Genomic DNA, 14,680 nt, shown 5'->3' with positions numbered 1-14,680 from the left:
CTACTTTTTTAGCCGACTTTCAAAAAGGGAGTTGTGTTTTTCTACCTATGTACACCGAAATCTCCGAGATTTCTGAACCGATTTGCGTCATTTCTTTTTTAATCGATAGAGGAACTTTGCGACATTGTTTCATAAAAAATTTGGAGTCCAACTCCTCAATCCTGATGCTGCAGGGGATCTGACCAATCCACGCGGGCGAAGCTGCGGGCATCAGCTAGTATTTGATAAATAACATCGCTACTAAGTAAGTAATTGATAGATTTCAGAATTTAGATCAATCGATTGTCTGTCAGCGGGCTGTATCTCGTGAACGTAAAAAGTAAATGTAAAAGGTAAAGAGTAAAAAAAAAAATAAAAAAATGCAATTTTTTGTACAATAGTACAGAACCCTTCGTGTGTGAGTTCAACTCGTACTTGACCGTTTTTAACTTCTTGACAAAAAGGGAAACGGGGAAGTTCCCTGTTCGAAAGGTCAGAGTAGGATGTTTTGCATGCTCTAGTAACATGAGATATCCCTGTACTGTGTAATATCAGCCAACAATAAAGTGCACTGTGATGTACAGTTTTTCTTCAAAGATAGCCTCCTGGCCGGTAATGAAACGCAAACTCACCTGAGTGCTATGAAGTTGAAAGAATTTCAACCTTAATATTATTGACATTAAAGTTATTTATGCGTGAACACTTTTATGTATTGTGTGGGTTCTTACACGTGTAAGTGACTACTGTAAAAAGATTACGAGCATTGTGTCTTCTGTATCATAACTTCTGCCATGAAACTTTGGAAAAACATTATTTTCAGAATAAATGAGAATCGCTTAAAACACTTGTATACTATGTATTAACTACCTTCTTAACATTTTCTGAAATCTTATTTTTTTGTGTTTTTCATACCCATATTTACATACCCACCACCTCCTTTTTGGAAGTCAATTAAAGATAAAACAATTGGTTAATTAAAAAGTTTATTATTTTATATCCATACTGATCCATACTTACCTAATATGCGAAATTTTATTGTGTCTGTTTGTCTGTCTGTTGTCACGGGCCACGGCCCTGATGAAATTTAATACAGAGGTAGCATCCCGTAGACGTACATAGCTACATTTTGTCCCGGAAAATCATCGGAAAAGAATTTTCTCGGGGTTTATAAAAGTATAAATCCACACGGACAAAGTCGAAGACATCGTCTATTTCGCATACCTAAGCCTATGTAAAATTTATCAGCGAGTAATAAAACATCGGAGAACGCTTTGAATTATAAAACCTACTTTTTTAGGGATTGCATTCGTTTACTTTTTATCGGTGCTAGATCGCTGTCGTCCCTATCATGAATATTCTATACCCCTGAAGAAAGGTTTAGTGAAATTTTATGTCTTTACCCATATCAAGTGTAACTGAATTCATATAACTTCCTTTGTTCTCGAATATAGTAAAGATCGAGAATATTTTACATGTATTTCACAAAAGGAACATTTATGAAATCACTTGGATTAAACTAAATACTTAGTTTCAATATGGTGATTCCATATACAATTTTTAAAAATAAATTCCAAATAAATTAATATAATATCAAGACTAAGTAAGTACCTATAGGTACTTTGAACAAAATGAAGTTTAAATTACCCGAATTACCTAATGTAGTAGAAACTACTCGATAATGTTTCAAGCATTATGCTTTTAAAACAGACTTACGTTAAATTTCACTAAGCTTCGCTGCTGCCGGGTGCCATAATGGTATTTGAATTGTTAATGTTTATGCTTGACCTCTTTGGCGCAGCTATATAAGAATTTAACCTCGTAAATAAGGGATCAGAGTTTGATTCTCGAGCACGTCACATTAATAATTTGCTGAAAATTTCTGCCTTGACTGAAAGTAAGATTTCGTAGCCAATCTCAATGCTGAAAACTTTGTTTTTCAAAGCCTATGAAACCTATAATGATAAGTTTAAAATAGATACTTAATAAAATGATTTTTTTTTCTCAATTTTCTCTTTCAGTAGGTACCCTGACTCGGTATAGTTATCTACTATTCTTTTTGGCAAAAGTATAACCAGGTGCTCTTTTATTTTCAGGCCTATTCGAGACCGAGGGCGTCCGTATACCAGGAACTGAGTGCGACTACCAGTTCAGCCGATCCGGTAACAAGCCGACCCACGGCCGGTTATACAGCCCGCAATACCCGTCCATTTACCCCAACAATGTGCGCTGCTCATATCATTTTCATGCCAGGTACTTTACTTTTTTTAAATTTATACACACTGCAAACAGATCTGCTGGCAAGTGTTGATTCAACCAAAGTTAGAGAGTGCTTACCTTATTCACTCTAGACTTAAAAGTACCTATCTATATTAAAAGGGAAGATGCCTGAAGGGTGTTTCATATCCTAACAGTACGGATGAGAATCGAGGAAGCAAATAGTTTCGTACGTGTCGGTGGCATTCTGACTACCTTCAGCTATAATAGACCATGAAGATGCCTTGCGGTATTTATTCAATGACAGTTTAGCGCTTGCCAGCGATCTCACTTGGAAATTTCAAATATTCTAATGATAGTGCACATAATGAGAACGAAAAACAAAATTCATTGAGATTGCTAAAGGTTATTGAGATAATATATTGGGTTACATCAAGCTTATTTTATGCCCAAGAAAAGCAAAACAGCTACCTCCATGAAAAGTAAAAAAGTTTCATTTTGAAAAATCAGGGATGTGATGTAGTTTTGACTTCATGATTCCCTTGAGCCCGGTCTCGAATAGCAATTCATCATATGCTTTGAGAAATGTCGCAACGGAATTTATTCTCATAAATATATCTAAAGCTAGCCAAGAAAAAAACTCAAGAAAATATTGAAAAATCGGTTGATTTGTTGTCTACAATACAAACACAATGAGTACATGTCTTTTATACTGCCCACCATGTGTTGCGACTCGTGTTCCACCTAAGTCAGAAACTTTCACACAAGTGTCAACCACAACTGTATAAAGTTTCAACTCAATTGAATAGACGATGCGCGACTGCTTAGATAACGGACAAACAAACAAAGACGCAAAAATTGATTACTTTTTACATTAAAGACAACTTAATCAGTCCAGTGGATTCGAAGCAAATTGGCTGTGAGTTGTGACAGTCTACAGATAGATAAACAGACAGACAGACAGATGCACACGAGTGATCAGATAAGGGTTCCTTTTTCATACGTGCGTAAGAAAGGCACATAAATTTATTGATTCTATGTATTTTGTTCCCAATAAAAATAAATCGGTTATTGTTATCATATTCGTATCAGAACCAGTCAAGTATATTAAATGTCCTGCCTATCTATAAAGGACAATGATGATGCTTGATTTAATCCAATGTACTCGCGATCTTTGCCCTTATATCGTAAAAATGAAATGTAATACAGGTCTTGTCATTTTCAGGCCAAAGGATCGCGTGAAGGTAGTTTTTGAAGAAGTCTCCCTACAGAAGGGGGATATAAGGTGCGTAGCGAAATTCTATTTGTCAGCCTCGCTTGGCGTCGCTTCGCTTCATTTATGCTTCAATATGAATATTGAATTTGATATTGAGTGAGTGGGTACCTCTTGCCTTGTTGAAATTTTGAATTTAAATGTTACCACGTTTCGACGGAAATATAAATCCATAGGAATTTCGGAAAATACTTGATGTTATGAAATAAATCTCTAAATTCAAAAAAATGTACATAATTAAGTATATCTGTTATTAAAACAAACTATATTATAGTTACAATACCGTAACATTATACTTAACTGTGAAGGCTACACTATTAACTAACTTCTTATTTTTGAATGAAAACATTAAATAAGTAATGGGTTTTCGCTGTAACCACCAATCAAAACTTCTATTATAATAATATTCCGTTTTTCCACTAACTGTATCTACAAAATTGGAAACAACGCTATGGCTAAAAGTTATCTGACAGTTTCAAGACAAAGTTTAACGCGGAGATAATAATTTCAATTTCCAAAGCTTGAAGTGTTTACAAAAAACGAGTTTTAGAATATTTCTTATAAAAATATTAAGGGAGATACAATCGTGGCAACCCCCTGCCAGACACCCTTAAACTGGTAAACTTTAAGGGTGTCTGGCAGAGGGTTGCCACGACTTTTAAGTGCCTGGAAATGCATGACGTAATTATTTCTAATACTATTCCGAAGAAAATATAAAAAACTTACACTTGACGTAAGATTCTTTACATCTTTGTTACCTGTTATCGCACAAAGCTAACATGATCCAAACTTCATAGTTTCTGATTATTCTTCCCTGTGTTGGGGATAATGCGCAGAGAAACTTTCAGCTTTTCACACTAATATTATAAAGGCGAAAGTTTGTGTGTGTGTGTGTGTGTATGTGTGTGTGTGTGTGTGTATGTTTGTTACTCCTTCACGCAAAAACTACTGGACGGATTTGGCTGAAATTTGCAATGGAGATAGATAATATCCTGGATTAGCATATAGGCTACTTTTTATCCCGGAAAATCAAAGAGTTTTCACGGGATTTCTAAAAATCTAAATCCACGCGGGCGAAGCTGCAGGCATCAGCTAGTATAAAATAACGAAGGTCTGGCTCTCGCTGACTCTCTCTCTATAGGTATATTGTGTACGCACTTCTAAGTTTCCAATTAATTATGTACATGAAAACAATATACACTTAATTCTAATAGTAAATAATATCAGCTGTGTCAAACAATGCTTTCAACACTTTGCATTTGCACAGTAGTACCAGAATGCTCACTTGCATTAATGAGCTCAACTATTCCACATATACTTGTTTAATTAAATGCATAACCCATCGCTACGGTATATAATTGAATTTACATTCCAATGTATTCTCGTTTGAATCGTATTGTGACATCTTGTGTTATTTGGAGCATTGATAATTTAGTGCTCAAAGATGATAATTAGGGGAGAGTGGGGCTAAAATTGTTACCGTGATCGGTTAAGTTGTTCCGATTGAAATAGAGAAGACACTTATTCAAACAATAATATGTATTATTTAATCTCCTGTTTTAAGACGACCACTTCTCTATTAATATTAAGTAATTTATCCCTGCGCTTTTTTACAATCTTTTTTCTAAATTATAAGATTTAAAACCTTTTAACATTTTATCTATAAGAATTTATTTAACCTTTTTTTAACCTGACATTTTTTAGAGACTTTTATGCCAACCCATTGTTACACACTGAATCTAAAACTATAAAATCCGAGAGAATCACTAACAATTAATACACATTACATATTATTGTACCAAAAACTGTCTTTTAACAATCGATGTTGTTTTTTACAGTTTATTAAAGGGTGTTCAGTAAAGATAGTACAAGTGTAAATTAAAAATTGATAACACCCCCGACAAGTGAAAGTTACAGTAATTAGAAAAGAGCTGATGACTTTCAAACGGCTGAACCGATTTTCTTGGATAACAGCTAAAAACACTCTCGATCAAGCCCTCTTTTTGGGTCTGGGGTTAAAAATTATTACAACTTTAATCAATAAAATATTTAACATTTACTGATTCACTAAAAATTAAATCTTATTTTCGTTGCCGAATTATGAAATCTATAAATTAAATTGTTCTGACCAGTTTGAGAATATAAAAGTCACTTGGCAAATTATGTATAATTTTAACGAGAGGTAGGTATTTCCCATGGTATCCATTTATTAAAGCCTACTAACCACAGATAACGCTGACCGCCACCACAATAGTACCGCGTACTGCGTAGACCTCTCTTACTCTGAAAATTGTACCTATTTGGTATATAACTTAAATTATAATTGGTAAATAATTATAATTTACATATTCCTAATTGCGATAAGTACCTACAGTAAGAAAAGTATAACTTACTAAATTACGTACGTTTGTTGTTACGTACGTTGTTGTTACTAAATTAGGGATATTGAACGTAATTTTAGGATCAAACACATTCTAGATTCGAGCAAAATAAAACTGAAATGTTATCCAAATTGCTCTCTGCCGTACTTTGATTCATTAACCAGTATCAAACGAGATCCAAAAAGAAATCAATTTGATTAGATTACTTTGATTAAGCTACAAATTCTACAACTGTGTCCGATGCAACGGCGAATCTCCGAGTTTCAAATCTGCAATTTAATGGAATCGGTCGTATGTTGGACAAATAGAGAACGTATCTCTCTGCGTCAATTCCTCATTACTGAGGGTCGTGATTCTTCCATTATTCATATTATAATGGTAGAGTTTTCTTACGATGATAAGTTATTCTTGCGTTAAGTTTCCTGATACGTCCGGAATTGAGAACTTATCTATGTCTTAAAACGTTATTAAATAACCATACCTCATTTCAAATTAAACTAACAGATCAAAAATTAAAAAAAAATCGCATCTCACTTAAATTAGATAACTCATTAACGTACGAGTAAGTCAGTACTGCTCATTCTTTTTTTAACCCCCGACGCAAAAAAGGGGTGTTATAAGTTTGACGTGTGTATCTGTGTATCTGGCTGTGGCATCGTAGCTCCTACACTAATAAACCGATTTTAATTAAGTTTTTTTTTGTTTGAAAGGTGGCGTTCTTAGCTATAATCCAAGAAAATCGGTTCAGCCGTTTGAAAGTTATTAGCTCTTTTATAGTTATTGTAGCCTTCACTTGTGGGGGGTTTTATAATTTTTTTATGTACACTTGTATTTATACTTTTTATTACGATAGCAAAAAAACGAAAGAAGAAGGTTACCATGGGTGGCCTTATGAGTTCGTTTCCTTTGCAAAGCGGGGCCGAGGCGACTAGATTTCAGTTATTTTTGCATGCCCCTCGTTCGAAGTTCATTCGTCAGAGTTTAATGAAGTTAATATTTGATCTTATTTGCAGTTGCTTGCGCCGGGCGGACATCATCAAAGTGTTCGATGGCAGGGACACCAACTCTCCGGCGATCGCCATGCTGTGTAATGAGCTTACAGGTAATTTAATTTATGTTAGACACTTTGATAGGGAAGACATAGTTAGGCTGAACTAATTTGTCGTGACGCTCTTTACTAGTAGCACAACCCCGACACTTCTTACAAGCGAAAGATTTAATCACCTTACATCTATAGTGCCTACGCGACAGGTTGAGATGGTAATCGGGGTATGAGATGGGGGACGCCCCGCACACCCGCACGATTTCTCTTAAAGGCAAATCACAAAATATAATGTAATGACACTAATATTATGAAGGCGAAAGTTTGTATGTGTATGTGTGTGTGTGTGTGTGTGTGTGTGTGTGTGTGTATGTTTGTTACTCCTTCACGCAAAAACCACTGGACGGATTTGGCTGAAATTCAGAATGGAGATGGATAATATCCTGGATTAGCACATAGGCTACTTATTATCCCGGAAAATCAAAGAGTTCCCACGGGATTTCAAAAAACCTAAATCCACACGAACGAAGTCGCGGGCGTCAGCTAGTCCACTATAAATAGCTTATCAAATTACCTCAAACAGGTATACCATTATCGTTAGCTTCTATCAACGAACTTGCAAAGTTAGAATAAATGTACCATGAAGATTAAAGATACGCTGGGGTTTCCATACAGAACACTTTTTAGAAGCGCTGAAACAATTTTTCACTGTGACATTTATTGAGCACCGTTGCCTTGTAAGTGCCTTTAGACAAGACGACAGTTTTGACTCTCTCTGTCGCTGCAGTGTCTCCTGCGGTTTTGTAAATTACACGTTCAAGTTGCAAGTTCTTTTACACATTTTCAGCTCCCTCAGGCAATATCATACTTAAAATAAAAATTGGCAGTATTGAAAAATTTCTTTAAAGCGACTTTAATTATTATTATATGCGTTCATTTTAGTATGCCTTTACACTGTTTCGATGTTCGATGTTCTGACAAGCTGCTTAAAGCAATCGTAACCTTACTTACCTACTGGGTTTAAGGGAGATCAGGATTACGCATTGATTTTAAAAGTTTACCCATCGCGACTTTTTGCAGCGATACAGCCGCGATGCATCGCTGGCCTGTGTGCTTTTACCCACGATTCTGTATCGCTATTATTGCGTTTCAAAATCGCGTTTACGATACGCACTATAACTGTATCGCTACAAAAAGTCGCCGTGGGTAACGTCCTTAAAAAATGTCGTCAAGTGCAAAGGCTGCTTTATGTAAGGCACTCACGGAAGAGTTGAGTTCAATATAAACTCTTATATCTACAAAGCAAGCTTTAACAATCCATCATGCCGAGCTACGGAGTTACCTGCTTTACTTGCAGCAATCTCTCGTTTTACGTAGGAATAGGTACTATTAGGGTACCGTATTCGAAGAGTGCTAACGGGACCCTTCGAGACGACAACCTAGTGGTTAAGACGTCTGTCTCATATTCGGAAGGTCGGAGGTTTAGTCCCCACCTCTGACTTTTCGGAGTTATACTGCATTTTTAGCAATTAAAATATCACTTGATGTAACGGTGAAGGAAAAGATCGCGAGGAAACCTGTATGCCTGAGAGTTCTCCATCAACCCAAACCTGGCCTGCGTAATGGATTACTATCATGCGATGGGTTGATCATGATGATGATGGTACAAAGTTTATTAGAGATGCCACAAAATTAAAAACCAGCCAAGTGCGAGACTCGCGCACTGAGGGTTCCGTACTCGGGTATTTTACGACATTTTGCACTATAAATCAAAAACTATTATTTATAAAAATAAATAAAAATCTGATTTAGAATGTAGGTACAAGTAAGTGATCCTACAAGGGTTCCTTTTTTCCTTTTGAAGTACGGAACCCTAAAAATCGAACGTATCTACCTAGATTAGTTGAACATGATTTCGAGAATCACTGAGCGATAATAAAAACTTATGAATATACGTTGTTTCGATAAGCTTTGTTGAAATTGTAATGTTTCCCCTATTCCGCGCTATTCAATTTTATGCCGCCGCTATTCCCTTTCATACATATGAAATGAATTATTCCTCAGCAATATACTTGGAAACCGCGATTTCATTGTAACTATTCGATCGATGGCTGGGAAATGGAGAGTTTTATTCGTACACCCGTCAGTCCTTGGTTGTAGACTGAGTTCTGAATGAATAATGCGGTGTCAAGGTAAAATCTAGTTTTATGGAGGTTCATCGTCATCGTCATTTTAAACCTATAGACGTCCACAGCTGGGCATAGGTTCTTTTGATGATTTCCGCACGTCGCGGTTTTGCGCTGCCTGACGGCTCCCTACGACGCGTTTAATGTCGTTCCACCTAGTGGCGAGCAAACGCCATTAAACGAGAGTAGCCCATTGCCACTTCAGCTTCGCAACTCTGGTCGAACTCAACAAATTCTCGTGACTCTGGTCCTACTACGAATTTCCTCATGTTCGATTTGATCACGTAAAGGGACTCCAAACATAGCTTTCACCATTGCTCGCTGAGTGTCTCTTAGCTTTCTTATGAGGCCCAGAGTTAGCGACCATGTCTCTAACTATGGGTTCGGTTCATGGTGGTAGGTATTCTGGGCAGGTAGGTATGCTTGTGATCTGGAAATGTAGACATAGTTCAAAGACAAAGCCTAGAATTACGAGGAGGGGTGCGAGAGGGAAGTGCGGTCAGCAATCACGTCTCTACCGACGTGAACCGCAAACAATCAGGGTAGGTTCTGTAGGGTTTTTTCTACAATAAGCTTGGGGTTTACCCTAAAAGCTGGGACACACCAAACGCGTATGCAGCACGTAAGCGTAGACGTAGCGCGTACCATGACGTTGTAATGTATGGAACTGTATGAGATATGACATATCGCTTGCGTGACGTGAACGTTCGCGTAGACGTAATGCGTGCTGTCATGTCTATGGATTCACGCGCGTCACTACGCGCGTGGTCACGTGTACGTGCTTGGTGTGAATCGGCCTTAAGGGACTGCAGCAGCATGGGAGATCGTCGTACTGAATGCATGCATGTTTTGGAATATTATAAGAACCTGTACGAAGTACCGTCGCCCTCAGAATTCGAATAGCAATTCCGCGAAACTATTGCATCAAAAACCTGTCGCACTTATGACCTTTTTCTATAAACACGCTACACACACCTGACGCATGTGCATAACCGCGCCGCGCAAATAATATGATCATTAAGGTGCTAAACCACTTACGGCCTTTGACAGTTCATCGCACTCTACAGTGGGATGATGTCAGCTGTCAAAAGATGATATTGTGTATGGCAATAGTGCGGCTCTTATACGCGCTCTGTACTAAGAACACCATAAAAACGATTCATATTACAATTTACAACCTTTTACAACTTTCGGAGCCGCTCATCCTATCGTTTCCATCGAACATTACCATATTATAACTCTAAATAAGTTAAGTTCATAATAAAAATAGTAACTGTTGTTCCATAGAGACACCATACCTTACGCACATACGACGACACTGGAAGCTGTGAAAAATTAAGCTGTATTTATTTACCTCTTTCTATAAATAAGTAAACATTCGATATGGTAGCTGCAAATCTTCACGTTGCACACTCGATCATACGAAGTGACATTACATATCCATTGCAGCATTTTCATTTCCGTTTCAGTGCTCATGCATTACTATGATATCGCATTTTATTCTAGAGCCAATTTACGGTACGATTCCGGTACATCGTACCGAGATAACTCATTTGGCTGCATGGCTTTTCGGTTAGGTGGAAACCAGCTACGACCGAATTCTCCCAACAAACCAGACTAGGGATAATTATTCAGGATTTATAAGTTCCGAAATTGCGTCTGCCAGGTCGAACCAAGGGGCTAGGACTTTTATTTAAGACAACGCAGGTTTCATTATTATGACATGGAGTTCATCCATTTCTTAACATGAATGTTGGCATCCTTATAAGGTAGACATCCATACATTTTCCAATAAGCGCTTCTGACACGGACCGCTAACGTATGGGCTGCCTTTCTGTCTGTTTGTGTATCCTGCCACGTATAACCTTAATATCTTCAAGGGAATAGTGAATAAGCATCGTCTAGGCAAGCGCGCTCATACCTAGATCTCTTCACTTTTTTAAATGATATTCGACTTGCACAAGCTTAAATTCTTGCAGTGATAAAACCGCGCCGTAGACTTTTGCTTACTTGAAACTTCGTATATTGAAGAAACAAATTAATGTCTGGACTGCGATCATGCTTTTTCCTCTTAATATTAAGCAAAATTACTGTATGGATGTTTGCGATAGGAAACTCAAGACCTGAAGGGCAGGAAGTGAATCGTCACGAGTCAATGCCGCAGAATAAGGATTAGGGATCTTTACTCATGGGTCATTGCCCTCATAGTTCATTCACTAAGGGCAAGAGACCAGAGAAAATTAGTATTCGCTTCTTTTGGACGTCCTGCGTTTTCTAATACCTCATCTCTTTGTCCTGCAGGTTACGAGGTGCTGTCAACGGGCCCGTCTCTCCTACTGCAGTTCACCGCCAACTCCGCCTCACCGGGGCAGGGGTTTGCTGCCACGTACCATTTTCAGCCACCCCCTGACTCTACAGCGGCAGGTGAATTTTGGAAAACGGGTTTTTTAATCTCTAGTTGATGCCCGCGACTTCCACCACGTTTACCATCCACGTGGATTTCGCTTTTTAAAAAATCGCGTGGGAGCGCTTTGATTTTCCGGAGTAAAATGTAGCCTATATCACGATCAAGTCTTTAACTACTTATATGATAATATATCCATACACAAATCACGTCGAACCTTTGCTCCGTTGCAACGTGATTAAAGGACAAACTAACAAACCAAAAAACCAAACAAACGAACACACTTTCGCATTTATAATATGGTATGGATAGTGGTAGATAGTATCAGATGTCAAAATCATGTTTGGAGGTTAATCGACCCGTTGAACTGCATTGCAAATTAGCAGCCAACTTCAAAGAAAATATAGCAGTAGGAACTAGGAAGGTACCTATCTTCTACCCATAATTCGTTTCAAACATTCTTAATAATAATATGTACGAGTCTGTACATTATATTGCGAATGCAACTAACAGGGTATGAATAGCGTTGGCAAACTTCCAGACAGCTTAGAGAGTTCTCTAATAGCTTATAACTTACTCGTAGGTGAGCCGTATTAAAACTGTAGCAGTATATAATATGAAACACGTATTTATTACATCCAAAATCATTACAGTTCAGACATCAATTTATTACAAGGTGCTATCTATCTTGCACTCTTTCTTACATTTTTTTTCTATCCTGGTAATAAACTTAATAAATACAACCTGCCTACATTTACAAAATACTACACTCACTGAAAAATATTTTCGACAGTTTTTATTGTTTTTTAATTAATTATTATTTTCAATGTGAAATTAGCAATATGATCAACAATATTAATATTGTTAATTGTTATTATTTTAGACATTAATAAAACCCTGCTCTCAGCCTACATCATCCAGCCACTTCCCGCCACTATTATAATTAAAACTTTAATAAAATAAAACCATTTTTGCATTTTAACAGCGCCATCTAGTTCTATCATGCCAAACTACGTTGTTAACTGGAACAGTTGACAACTCAAGTTGTCAAAGTAGGTTGAATGGAGCTGAAAACTTAGTGAAAACTACGAAACGGTTCGCCGTACGCTTGCTAGATGGCGCTTTTTGTTCATGAAGTTGTTTCTTTACAGATTCTGATCGACTTTTGAAACTAAGCTTTGGGAAGGCGTTCGAGTCCCTGGGGCCTGAAGTTAGCGCAACAAGTAAGTACTAAATTATAATTTCAAACTAGAATTTAGATCATGATTCATGGTTATAGAGGATATTAATAAACAACTTAGGATCAAGAGGCTAGAACAGAGAGCTAAGTTAGTTAAGTGCAAGAATTAATAAGACATTGTTGGAGCTCTTCGGGTAAGTAATAGAATATTAATTACTAAGTAAAATCAGAACACACTCAAAGTACCGGAGACTCCTCAGGAGGTCCTTATCTCTTGAAAATGCTCTGGTGTCAGAGTACCTCTAGGTTGTGCCAGTGGCTTCCTTTTCCAGCGTCTGTAATAGTGGAAGGGCGGGCGGTGCATATCGCATGCTGCACGTAATACCATACAGTATCTGTTTTGGTGGATTTTAGCAATTGTTGTGTTTCCTTGTAGGTAGGTATATCATGGACTTGTACAAAAGAACGCCTGCTTCTATCCAACTAAGTAATAAGTTTGTATAGGTATTGAATATTATGAAATATTTCCGTAGCTGTACTACTGGTAACATTTTATAATACTTACTTAATATTAATGACAAATGAAAATCGAACAATGCTTTCGTTCAATTAAATATTTTAATTATTTATTTAAATAAGTCTCTTATTATTTATGCATTGCTGACGCGGCTTAATCACTCCAATTATATTCGAATGTAATCGAAATAAACATAATTGTAATACCGTTTTGGTTATATTATAGAGTAGCCATATTTCATAAGTTTTTCTCAGACATATAAATATCCACGTTGTTTTCTCTAGATTGGATTATTTTTCAACCCACTCATGCTAAAGGTCATCTTATAGAATGAGAAAGCTCCTAAAGCTGCTAAAGATTTTTTACGCCGCGTTTTTACGTCGCGCCTATGGACAAACTCGCATTTTCTCAACGAGGCTCAACCGTCTCCATAGATTTATCATTAATCTAAGACTGTCTCCAAAAAAAAAACAGATATTATAAAAGACCTAATTATCTACCTAATGGAGTCTATGTGCATACTAGTATCTAACTCTTTCATTCCGAGGTAGGTACCTACTCATACTTTCATCCATTTATTTGTTCACCGTTTTGACTACCATAAATGTACCAAAAATTGCTGCTTGTATTTCACTTTATTTCATTTATTGTATAACCAGCGTAACCAATTTAAATGTAGGCCGGATGTAAAAAGGAAGTAAAGAATACGGCGATACGAGTCTGTATATTAATTAATCTCTTCGGTTTTGACAATGTAACAGTTCACCGCAATAGCATTTTATTTAAAAAGCTCAAAAGCTTTATGAAAGGATTGAGATTATTCCTTATTGGAATATAGATTCGAATGATAAATTACATTTGCTTGCAAGCACGTGCAAATGACAGCTTGATACATGCGTTTTTGATGATCCAAATAACATCACGAGAAAAAACCTTACTTAGGTACAGGGCATTTTTATTATATTTAGTGCCAAAAACCACAGTCGGTTTTACCGGGCACTGCGTTAACTTATTATAGTTACCTATACTCACTTACTTTCATTGGTAGATAGAAAACGCTTCGAGGGTTTTCTTAAACGCTGGTACTTAATATTTCTATCAACTAGTGGATTTTGCCATTACCTACTCGTTACGAGTAGGTATGTAACCTGTCGGAAATTCTTGCATGCTGTGTATTGACCGAATTACCATGCAATGAAAATGAGCCTTTGAGGTTTTGAGTCTAGATTATTTTCGGGAAAATTTTTCGATGCTTATCGTAAAAATAAGGCTAAAATATAATAAATATAAGTTTCATAACAGTCGGTTTCTACTTCATAATCGGCATCGTTCTAATCGATGGACGTCTACTGCTGGGCATAGTTCTTTTGCAAAGATCGACACATAAGACGACCGTGTGGGTTCCTAGCGACTCGCTTAGAGCTCTTTCTATCTAAAGTCTTAGTTGTGTCTACCAACGCTGGACGCTCTGGTGCTATTGAGGGGACCTCCACTGTCTATCAGT

The 14,680-nt window shown here is 37.0% G+C and overlaps 1 protein-coding gene across 1 annotated transcript in view; it reads left to right on the top strand.

The window, feature by feature from the left end:
- LOC123869010 (suppressor of lurcher protein 1-like) overlaps positions 1-14,680 on the top strand; it is a 297,510-nt gene that overhangs the window by 168,893 nt on the left and 113,937 nt on the right. Inside the window, exons 6-10 of the mRNA XM_045911732.1 lie at positions 2,073-2,229; positions 3,419-3,478; positions 6,861-6,949; positions 11,377-11,499; positions 12,631-12,702. Coding sequence (XP_045767688.1) covers positions 2,073-2,229; positions 3,419-3,478; positions 6,861-6,949; positions 11,377-11,499; positions 12,631-12,702 — 501 coding nt within the window. The remainder of the gene's footprint in view (positions 1-2,072; positions 2,230-3,418; positions 3,479-6,860; positions 6,950-11,376; positions 11,500-12,630; positions 12,703-14,680) is intronic.

The sequence above is a fragment of the Maniola jurtina genome, chromosome 10 (assembly GCF_905333055.1).
Source record: "Maniola jurtina chromosome 10, ilManJurt1.1, whole genome shotgun sequence".
Lineage (NCBI taxonomy): Eukaryota > Metazoa > Arthropoda > Insecta > Lepidoptera > Nymphalidae > Maniola > Maniola jurtina.
This window is presented reverse-complemented; position numbering and strand designations above follow the sequence as displayed.